Source organism: Miniopterus natalensis, chromosome X (assembly GCF_054644295.1).
Source record: "Miniopterus natalensis isolate mMinNat1 chromosome X, mMinNat1.hap1, whole genome shotgun sequence".
NCBI classification, from domain to species: domain Eukaryota; kingdom Metazoa; phylum Chordata; class Mammalia; order Chiroptera; family Miniopteridae; genus Miniopterus; species Miniopterus natalensis.
In genome coordinates, this window is record NC_142103.1 from 84,663,813 (window position 1) to 84,676,041 (window position 12,229).

At 40.6% G+C, this 12,229-nt stretch overlaps 1 protein-coding gene across 1 annotated transcript in view; it reads right to left on the reverse strand.

Moving 5' to 3' along the window:
* CFAP47 (cilia and flagella associated protein 47) overlaps positions 1-12,229 on the reverse strand; it is a 354,566-nt gene that overhangs the window by 326,165 nt on the left and 16,172 nt on the right. Inside the window, exons 4-8 of the mRNA XM_016216827.2 lie at positions 11,753-11,891; positions 9,384-9,612; positions 8,400-8,560; positions 6,452-6,579; positions 2,272-2,507 (exon numbers count right to left, since the gene is read on the reverse strand). Of these exons, the coding sequence (XP_016072313.2) occupies positions 2,272-2,507; positions 6,452-6,579; positions 8,400-8,560; positions 9,384-9,612; positions 11,753-11,891 (893 nt within the window). The remainder of the gene's footprint in view (positions 1-2,271; positions 2,508-6,451; positions 6,580-8,399; positions 8,561-9,383; positions 9,613-11,752; positions 11,892-12,229) is intronic.

Here is a 12,229-nt window from a genome sequence, read left to right on the forward strand (position 1 = left end):
GCACAACAGACAAAAGAAAAATTAGAAAAATTTAACTTAATTTAAAAAGCAGCCACAGACAGTAGGTGAACAAGAGCTGGTATATTCCAATAATAGTTTACGTAAAAGAACAGGCTAGATTCGGCCTGTGGACCATGGTAAGCCAACCCCTGGTTTCGAGGAGTAGGGAAAGTTATCTGAGTACAGCAGTGAGAAAGAGGAAAGCAGCCCCTGACATCCACAAGCTGGCCTGCTATTCCCACATAGGCCTTGTTCAAATTTTCTGCTCTGTACAAGGCTAAGGCCAGCAGTCAGGTTTCAAATTTGAAAATTCTACTGAACCTTGAAGGTCAGGCTCACGTGCTACTATCATACGAAGACCTTTCAACTTGGCTAGAAGTAAACACACTGCCCTCTGAGTTTCTATATCACCTTGTGACAGATCTCTTTTTAACACACTATTTTGCATTTTTCCTAAACTCTAGCCGGGGGAAGCTGCCTGGCTGCCCTTGGTGGAGACACCAGAGGCGGCGCAGGCTGTGTCTGTCCCAGGCTCCCAATGCCATTGCATGGCCGCAGTGTTCCGCTAACCACGAGCCCAGCTTGTTCTTGGCTGGAGCTGCAGTGAGTCTACGGTCTGCGCAGACGAAATGGCTGAGCCACACAGACTATGTCCTGGATGTCCCCACTGTGCTCCTGCTACACAGGCACTTCCCACATGGGACCTCAAGCCACACCGCGCAAGTAGGTGGTAGGCTGAGGCAAGCCCCTGGGGGGCCTGTAGGTGAGGATCCAGGGTTACAAACACCGGAGCCTATGACCGGATCTGTCATCTTCCCTGCAGGCAGGCACCTCTTGCACACCTGATGCTGGCCTATCTAATGATGACCAGCCTCCTGATGCCAGCCTGTCCCTGGACCCACCACCCCTCACCGTGCCCCTGACACACAATGCCTCTGACTAGTGGCTACAGGATGCCTTCCACATCAGCCTCTGAAGAGCTGGGGGCGGGGGGTATGGAACAGGCAAAAGGTTCAGAAACTTACCCCTTTAGCAAGTACTCAGGCGATAGTGCTCACTTTACCCTGTATCACCTCACTTCACATGAGGGCCAGGCCTGGGCCCTTAAGAGGCAAAACTGCCACAACCCCTCTCTCCTGTCTTGGATTAGCTGGCACTGGGGGGGACACCTGGGCTACAGCCTCTGCCCCTGCACTGGACCTCCACTTCTGCCACATGCGTACACCCCAGCTTGGCCAACCTTCAGTTTGGCAGTGGGACCCAAAGAATCTTGACTCCTGTTGGCATCTCTGGGATTGGGATAAATACCTGGCTCCCACCTCCTTTTCGCCTTTTGCTGCTATTGGCAGCTGCTGGCATGGTGGCATCTCACCACTGTTCCTGGGTTCCACTGACTAGACAAGGGCTGCAGGACCTATTCCTGCACCCACCCACAGCGGGGAGTGACAAGACTCCATGCCGAATATTTAAGTTTAGGGGACAGCCTCTTGGGCACTAGATAAATAAATACTCTCTGAGAAAAAAAAATTTTAGAAGCTGTAACTATTCTTTGCACTTCTTCACATTTCCTATAGTATCAAGTGCTTTTCTCGGCAGATGAAAGGCGCTTAAATAATTATAGATACTGTGTGAGTGCCAATACAAAAATATTCATAACTAGACCACAGAAAAGATGTTAGGGCAGAAATAGAATAGTGGGGACTAAGTGTAGTTATAAGAAATATTAATCATGCTCTGTTAACTGTGGTTGTTCTGATTAGAGAAAGCACATTCTAACTTGGCTGAGAGTTGTATGCCCCGGGACATGGGAGTTAACCTTGGAATGGGGTCCATTCTCCATTAACAACCTTGTTCCCTAAACACTGGAGTCGAAGAGGCACCCGCCCTTTGCGACCCCCAGCCTGCATTGCCTGTAACCTGCAATCATTATACCTTGCCTACTTGCCTGTAATTCCTCCTTTCTTATGTAATCTTTGTCCTACTCAATATAAGCGGCTGGCTTGTCGGGGAGTGGTAGGGCAGATTTTCATGGATGACCCACTGCTCTCCCATACTGCCGGCATTATTGGAACAAACGCACATATAGGATTCAACCCTGTCACTGCTTAATTGGCTCAAGTAGTGACAGGCAGCCCGGACCCATTCGTTGTCTGATTTCAAAGACACAATTTACAAACATTGGTAAAAAAAAAAATAGTTTTTAATCCTCTGCAAGGCATTTTAGCAAACCTTAAACTATTTGAAGTGTGTGAAAGTATAGAATAATCTTACCTGCATACATCCTTCATCAACATTGCCCCTTTCAGGGTCAATTCTGAAATTTGCAGTTTTTTTAAAGTGATACATCAAAGGAAGTGATTTGGATCGATTTTCCATAATAAACGAAACCTCTGAATGTTCACCAATGGAACAAGGTGGGAAATTAAGAACACCTCCTGAATCAAACTGTACCAGAACAGGAAGTCCTGAGCCTGTCAGTGCTAATTCCAGTTTCTGAAATTGATCATCTGTAAAAACAATAGTAGCTTTTTAACATAAAAAGTGTTTGGGGAGTTCAAAATATACAGTATTTGCTCAGTCCAGAAAGTGTCACCTGAAAGACCTGATGAAATATAGGTAGCTCATTCTGTTATAGCATAGTAAGAAGCTAGGAAAATTCCAAGACAAGCCAAACTGGGAAACTGAGACAGTTAGTTAAAAGCAGTTTGTGGCCACCCAGTAAATCCTATCTTCTCTAAACCAAGGAAACTTAAGAGTAAATGGTTTGTACTTCTCCCTAACCAGAGGGTAAGGAGATAGATTACAGAAATCCAATTAAGTGCCATTTGCCAACCCCATCCAAGGACAGACAAACTGAGAGAATAAATCTGATTTGGGTACATCAGCATAAAGCTGATGAATATTCTACTGATTCACCCCTAAGACCTCCCCTACACACCCAGCCTCTAAAACCCCCCAAAATGAAGGTCCCAATGTCCTCTTCTTCCAGGGAACATGCCCATGCCATTCCCTTTCCCTTCTCCTTCCCCCACAAGCACATATCCTCTAACTTCTAAGGAACCCCATGATATTTTTACTACGGTTAATAAATTCTTGCTTTATTTTCTACACTTTGTCTCTTGCTTGAAATCTTTCCTTCAAGAAGACAAGAACCAAAGTCTCCTCATCTCCCTGGTAACAATTCAATAGTTCAACAAAAACAGTGAGTGCCTTCTCTTTGCCAAGTAGTCTTCTAGGCTTTGGGGATAACAGCAGTGAATAAAATAGACAATGTTCCTACTCTTATGGACTTTACATTCTAGTGAGGTAACATTGACAATAAAATAAATAAGCAAATATATACCATTTCAGAGCTGGTAAGTGCTATGGAGAAAGGTAAAGAAGGGTGAAGGGGAACAGAATTTGTCACTCCCAAATATGTTTCTTTGGCATAAGGGATCTTTTAGAAAGAACAGACACAGGAAAAGCTCTGGAAACCTAGTAGAAGTTACCCTTTTGTAAGAGACATTTACATTTACAAGGGAAATATCCATTTGTAAGGGTGTCTTCCTCTCTGTACCTAGAAGGAACTCTATCAGTGGAGAAGGCAAGGACTTAAATCTGCATAACAACCCTATCCTCTTTACAGTGGTCTTCCTGAAAAACCTCCCATAACTGGCCCCTCACCCCCACCATCTTTTGTCTTTAGCTGGAGATGGTATTGAAGGTGGTAGCTTGGGCCATTTCAAAGAGTTATTCAGTTTTTCTGGGTATCTCCCATGTATGCTGAAAATATACATGTTATTAAATTTCTGTTTGTTTTTCTCCTGTTATGTCTTTTATTATAGGGGGTCTCGACCAAGAACTTAGAGGAGCAGAAGGAAAATTATTTTTCCTCCCCTACAAGGGTAAGACAGAGCACATCATCTTGGAGCTGCTCTTTTATATGGGGGAATCCAAACAGGCATCTCTGGCCCAGCTTGTGTGGCTCAGTGGTTGAGCGTTGACCCATGAACCAAAAGGTCAGCTGTTTGATTCCCTGTCAGGGCACATTTCCATGTTGCAGGCTCAATCCTCAGTAGGGGGCGTGCAGGAGGCAGCACATTGATGTTTCTATCTCTCTCTCTCCCTCTCCCTTCCTCTCTCTATAAAAATCAATAAAAACATTTTTTTTTAAAAAAAGTCCTCTCTGATCTCTGATAGGAAGACATTTGAGCAAAAGTATAAAGGAACTCTGGAAAAAAATCAGGTGAAAATCTATTAAAAGTGCATTCCAGGTAGAACAGCAAGGACAAAGACTCTAAGATAGGAATTTGCTTGGCATGGAAACAAATATGTCTGGGTAAGAGTAGTAGAAGGATGGTGAGAAATGGTCAGATTTAAGGTATATATATATATATTTTTTTGTTTGTTTGTTTGTTTGTTTGTTTTGGAGAGAGAGAAAGGGAGAGAGAGAGAGATTTGTTGTTCCACCCACTTACGCACTCATTGGTTGTTTCTTGTATGTGCCCAGATCAAGGATGAAACCTGCAACCTTGGTGTATCAGGACAATGCTCTAACCAACTGAACTACCTGGCAAGGGCTAAGATATATTTTTGAGGGTAGAGTTAACAAAATTTGCTAATGTGTTGGATGTAGGATATGAAATTAAACACACGATCAATGAGCAACTGAAATGATGGAATTGCCATTTCTTCAGACAGGAAAGAATGCAGGGGGGCCAGGCTATGGGGAAGCTAGGAGTTCTTTTTGGGACATGTTAAGTTTGAGATGTCTGGTAGACATCCAAGTGAAAATGTCTACTAGGTCATTTAATGTATTTACAAGTTTAGAGTAAAGATGAAGGAAGAAGTTTTGAAGGTATGAGGCGAAAAGAGGTGGGTGACATTAATCTCATACTGTGAGAACGTGAATGAATGGAGGAATGCAGCCGGAATGGAAAACAGCTTAAAGGACCCATTCAGGGTTAGTGATTGTAGATTAAAAAGTGAAACATCACAGGATGGTTTTGTGTTTCTCTCCATCACAATTAGCGTCCCAGGTGCACACACAGAGTAGGCTGAGATTAAAGATTTTCCACTCAGACACTATGGGAAATGGGCCAAGATATTAAAGTGTAATATGGGAAAAGGTGACTAAAATAATGGACAATGGAATATAAGCTGGGTAATAACTGTGGACAAAAAGGGGCCACATGCTAACCTGACTAGCTCAGGGAAGGCCTGCGTGGCAGCCTTGCAAAGTCAGAGACCTAAAGTAACCACAAAGGATGGTCTGAAATGAAAACTTTTTAAACTAATAAGCAGTTTATGGTGGGTAGTCATTTCCTAAGCTTGTATCTTCCCTGACGAAGGTCAACGTTTACTTTAACTGAGCCTGTCTACTGTCTTTTTGCATCTACAAAAACATATAGTTGAAATTTCAAAGTAATTTTCCTTTTTCTGGACCCCTCAGAGCACAGGTACTGCTCTGCAGAGACCACAAATCCCCTCATTGTTATTGAGTTAATTGTTGACTGTTAACTATCCTGTACCACCTAAGTAAAAGAAGTATGTCCATCATTTTACCTTTTATCCAATCCCAGAGGTCCCCCCCCCTTTGCTTTCTCCCGCCTTCCTAATCTACCAGCAATGGATTTCATGTAACCCACTTATGTCTCCCCCTTTGATTGTAATGCATAAATCAAAGTGCAAAACTGCCATTCTCTGGAGCATTATCTCAATCCCTTGAGATTCTGCTTCCCGGCATTTGTCGACAGTTTGGCTCAAATAAACACACAAAAAATTCTTCAGAGGTTTGAATGTTTCTTACGTTGACACAACAGAAACACGAACTGCTGGAGATACTAGAGAGAAGGTAGGAGCTATGAATTGTATGTTCTAATTGTGTGAAAGAGCAGTTTTGCAGAGAGAGCAATATAACTAGAATCTATAAAAAAGGGTTTGTATTTCTGCGATTTTCAACTTTTTTCATCTCATAGCACACATAAACTAATTACTAAAATTCTGCGGCACACAAAAAAATATATTTGTGCCTATCTGACAGAAAAAATAGGCATAATTTTGATCTATTCACACCAGATGGCTATTGTGTTGGCTGTCGTCATTTTTTATTTGACAGTCTAAGCAAAAAGAGGTCAGTGCCCCTGACTAAATAGTCAGGTATTGTATGTTTTAAAAATCTGTGGCACACCGGTTGAAAATTGCTGCTCTAGAACATCATATTTATATAATGTTATTTAAAAATAATAATTTCCCCTAAATTATACTTGGAAGATTACTACGCAAATGATTCTGAGGTTATTTTCTTTACATGCCTCAGAAGACACTTTAAGGTCTCTTGATTGTTTGCATTTTCGTTCTATTCAATATTATATATTTTTATTATACTGCATCTACAAATATTGATGCCCAAACTTTTAAACAATTTAAACTGCTATACATTCGATGATTACATTCATTTCACACTTACTTTTGATGGTCTTAGTGTTGTCATCTCTCAAAAACCCATCCTTACTTCCTACAGAGTCAAATCTCAAAAAGATAGCATAGTCTTGCCTGTGTGAAGGGTCATTATCCTTTTTACTATCGGCGACTATCCTGTAAAAAAATTACAGTTATTTGTAAAGCAAAGATAATGCACTTTGTTACCTCTCACAAGGGAATCAACTAAACCCTTAAATCTATGCAAGGAGATGAAAGTTTAGAAATAAAAAATATGACCGTGATTCATTTTCCAATATTACTGCGCAGGCATAGAGACTTGCCAAAAGAAGGCCACAAAATGTAAGTATCCCCAAAATGAGTTCAAGACCACATTCGCAAGACAAGAGTAATTTACAAACACTAAGTCATCAGGGTCCAGCTCTAATGCCACTTTCTATGTGAAGGCTTTCCTTTCTATGCAGAATTCACTGCTGGCTAAGGACTCTGTTCCATTCCCTAAAATAGTCCTTCTTAACCCGGGATGTAATTGCAAACCTCTGTTACTTAAGTGTTCTTCCCATAAACTAAGCACATATTGCTAGGCACACTCTTGTTAGAGGAGAACAGGTAATTTGGGGAACAAGATTTGGAGAGAAGACAAGAAAAGCTGTGAAGACAAGTAGGGCCAAAGACAGAGATGGGTGACATCCCAGGCCTGCGCGCTGGCGATCTTGACTTGCCTTAACTAGAGGTCAGACTTTTTAGCAGTGGATACTCAAAAACATACACAAAAGGCTGATGTGAAATATTCCATAAGAATGCCAAGAGAATGTTGAGAACACATGTAATTCGATTCATATTCATACGTATGAGTTTATGCTAGACTCTGTTACCATGCTGCCATGAAAAAGAAATGCCTACTTAGCCCAGCTGGTGTGGCTCAGCGGTTGAGCGTCATCATGAACCAGAAGATCATGGTTTGATTCCTGGGTCAGGGCACAGGCCCGGGTTGCGGGCTTGATCCCCAGCAGGGGGCGTGCAGGAGGCAGCCGATCAATGACTCTCTCATCACTGATGTTTCCAGCTCCCTCTCTCTCCCTTCCTCTCTCGGAAATAAAAAAAAACATATTTAAAAAAAAGAAATACGCACTCAGAATTTCAAAAATTGCGTATTAAACAGTCTTACAGATTCACCAAAGCAATTCCTGTATGAAGGTGTGATAAATAAGGCAGGTACAGATTGTGCAGACAGAACCATTACTCGAAGCATTTCCCTCCTTAACCCAACTCAGCCTTCAGCAAACAGCTGGTGTCACCAAGGGACCCTACAGCCACAGAACGGAGGACATTAACCATTCCCTGCCTTCTCACAAACAAGGGTAAACATATGTACAGTTAGATGGGTCACTGCAACCTCTCTAGTGTAGCTGAAGTTGCTACTACCTACTTAAAAGAGTATTTCCGAATATATTTTCAAACTAAATAACCAAACCAAGGACTCAGCTATGAAAAATATCCGCTGGCCAAAGTCCTCAAAGTATGCATGAATTTCAGCAACCAACTGTGATCCACCCCAGCAACTGCTATAGGCTTAATATTCCTGATAGTCAGCAAGCATTTTGCCCTGGCAGGAGCACTGCGCCCTCTCCGGAGGCACCCATAACACTGCCGCCACCGGCCATCACCTCACTATATCTGCAGGGACATCAGGGACTCAGCTGCAGACTGGTTTGGAGCCACAATCCAAAACAACCCAAAATTTCTACTTCCACCATCGCATTTCCACAAGGCTTGGAGAGATTTTTAATTTAACATGAAGTATTTAGAACGATATTTTTAAATATTAAGCATGTCAGAAATACTTAGAAGCATAATTTTAAAAATCCGATTTGTGCCTTCTGACAAGTTTTAATGTGAAAGTCAATCTGATGAATGTATGGTTAATATACTTTCTGTTAACAAGTAACATCACAATGGAATTAATTTTTGCTTACTTTGGGCTGAAACAAAATGTAATTTTAGTCTTTTGATAAGGTAATAACCTCCCTTCATTAGGAACACAGGAGATAAAAGTGGTAATATCCATGTTCCTTATTTGTCTTATGTAGGTGAGATTATTTATAGCAACATCTGTTCTTTGTTGAATATTTGTGCCCTGTAGTATAAAATCAGAAATAAAAGAGTATTAAGGCAAAACACTAGCAAAATATTTTAAGAAGTCATAAAATAATTATAGAAATTCCAGCATCTAGAAGATAGGGAATATAGGTGCCTTTAAAGTAACATACATAAATTTGATCAAGGTACATCATAAAATTTAAAGAACTTTTAAAAACCTGATGAGAGTAGAAACCCCACAATTAGCCACTAATTTATAAGAAACACTTGTCTGATTTACTTCAGATATATTACTATCAATGTTAGTTTAATTTACTGAACTTTTTCGGGTTACTCTTGAAGACACATGAAATGAAATTTTATCTAACTGCATGTAAAAACATAGTTAGAATAGACCGGCTGGCGTGGCTCAGCGGTTGAACATTAACCTAGGATCCAGGAGATCGCAGTTCGAATCCCGGATGGGGCAAGAGCCCAGGTTGCGGGCTCGATCCCCAGTAGGGGGCCTGCAGGAGGCAGCCGATCAATAACCCTCATCACTGATGTTTCTGTTTCTCTCTCTCCTTCTCCCTTCTTCTGTCTGAAATCAATAAAGATATATTTTTTTAAATAAAATAATAAAATAAAATAATAAAATAAAATAAAAAAATAAAATATAGTTAGAATAATTAAACAATTAAACAGCTTGTTGGGAAAATGAACTTGAGAATTAATTTTCCCATCTTCTGCAGCTAGGACTTCTTGATCAATAAACCTTTCCTTGCTCTTAAACAAACAAAAACAAAAGGCAGCTTGTTGGTTATTAGTAAGTTCAAAACAATCTGTTTCAAAATGTAATACCTGATGCACTATTTACTTACCAGTTCTTCTCCAACTGAGTCATTTTGCATGATAGCCACCCAATTTATAAGTTCTGGGCTATTATTGTATAGAAGTGCATGTTCAATCTTTGATGTTCCAAAGAAAGTAGAACCAAAGCGTATGCATTCCACATTTTTATTATCATTCATGTTTAACAATTCAATAATCTGCTCAACCACATGAACTTTGATATTCAAGAATATGTCTGGACGACCTTGCAAACTCACTCTACAAGGTAATGAATTATACACATATATTTTCATTAGAATTCTATATACTCTTTCTCTTAAATATTTATATAAACAGAACTTTTATAAAATCACATTATAATTAAAATTCAAAGGCCTTAGAGCAGTTCCTTTCGCATACGTGCAAGAGACTGTCACGTCCTCTGAATCTGCACAGTAGAATGGCATATGTGCAACCTAATTCATTGTCTCCATGAAAAAACAAAGTTGGGGAACAATCACAGGAATTGACCCAGAAAAGAACATACTGGTATGTCCATATCACCAATTATTTTGTAAATATTAGAGTTAGACAGGATAACACACGCCTCTAGTGCTAGAATTCTGAGGTTCTTTTTCTAACTCATCCTACTCAACAAGGTACAAACTGAGAATATGGGCTCATCTCCATCCTAATAACCCAGTTCCCTACTAAGTAAAGTACCTCAGCAAAATTCCACTCTTTGCTGAAATGAATATAACCCCCCATAAAACTTCACTTCCCAGACGAATTTGGATTCCCTTTTTGAAACTGACCCCCACCCCAAATGTATCTTTCTCTGGCCCAAATGCAATCCTTTTGAATCTCGCCCCATCAAATACCACAAACAGCTGACCACTCCACAACCTAAGTCCTTACACTATCTCTGCCACACTGCACATGATCCATACCATATCTCGGCACATCTCTCCTCCCTTAGCTTCCTTGACACCACACTTTCCTGGTTTTCCTCTCACTTATTCAGACTCTACCTTCTCACTGTCCTAAGACTTGGATATTTTGTAAACTCCATGACTAATGGTATTTCTCTCTTACCCTTTCATACTCTACCTCCTCAAAGTAATTTTCAACACTTCATGCTTCATTGACAACTTTTCAACAGGCAACCCTCAAGACAATATATACCTATACCAAATTGTTTTCTGGGACTCGAGATAAGTAAATCTTACAGGCTCCACAGTATTCCTGCAAAGTAAATCAATTCCAACATTTCAAAACTGAACTCAGATCTTCCCCCACAGACCTGCGCCTTCTCTTACCGTCTCCTTCTATAACCAGTCACTAAACCTAGTCAAATCTACCTCCACGACATGCCTCTAATCTGCAGAATTATCTGCATGCTTCCATTTTGTACCTTAGCCAATGCCTTTATCATTTCTCTTTTACTTTATTATTATAGATTCTAGTCAGGCTACCCATTCCTGCACTCCCTGATTTGTTCTGCACACTAGGCATGACCTTTCTAAAATGCAAACTAGTTAAGATACTCCCATCTTAAAACCTTCCTGAGATTCCACAGCCTTCACAATAAAACCTAAACTATCAGGGCTCACAAATGTTTCTCAAACACTTTCTTTTGGCTGTGACCTTCAATAAGAAATATGTTTTACATTCCAATGTAGGAAGCACAGACACACACGCACAGATCTATAAAAACATGTGCCCTTGCTAGGTGAGATACATTCTGGTATTTTCCATCTCATTGTTTTAATACTGGTGGTGTCCCATTGTAATAACTGCATATCCCACTAATGAACGAGACATACAACATTAAATAACGCTGTCCTATGAGGTGATTTACTGGACCCTACACTATTCTGCTTTCCTGGTCTGATCTCACATCACTCCTTACCTCCACCTCTTTGCCTCTACATTCCTCAGATCTCTCAGCGTGTAACACTGTCTATTCACTGCTAGGAGTTCAAGTCTTCTACTTACTCTGCCTGAAATCACTCCTCTAACCCACTCTTATCACCAACACCCAACACCCACCTACCCTACACACACACACACAGCCCAAATCACATCACTGCTCTGTGTCTGACTTATTCCTACTCACCAATAAGTGTTTAGTTCAACTATCACCTCCTTAGAGGGACACTTACTTGATCCAGTCCCTCACCCCTACAAAATCCAAACTAGGGCCTCCTGTTATGCACACCCATGTCATCCTCTGGTTCTTCCCCATTTTTGAATCCCTAATGCTTAGCAAACATTAGAGACTCAATGAATTAATGCTGACTGAAAAAACAATGAAACTAATGCACACTCAAAGACAATAGGCACATCTGAAGAGAGAAACAGGAAAGCAGGAAAGTATTAGGCACTACATTAGAATGAAGAACCACAGCACACTCACTTGGCCGCTTCATTTACAACTCTGGGCTGGTCTGCACAGAAATCCACTTTAATAATCTTTGAGGACTTGGGCTCCACAATACCATTAGTTGGAAAAATGACAATGGGTAATTGACCCTGGTATTCTGTCATAAACATACCTAAGGAAAACAAGAACAGATGGTTTATATCTGGATCCTTACACTATTACATTCAAACCCTTAGTTGGGGACAGACAAATATCACAGAGTATATGGTCTATTGAGGACCAAGAATTACAACTCTGATTGTAAGTCCAGGTTCTAGGGCCACCAAAGATATGTGAGCCTAGTGTTAGGACTCAACCCTCATCAATCAATAGCTAAAATAGATTGTCTGCTTACTCTGCTTACTGTGTTCAGATACTCATGCTAAGAGCTTTGCATATGGTATCTTATGTAATCCTCATAATGATTCTATGATACAGGTTCAGTCATTATCTCCATTTATAAATAAGGAA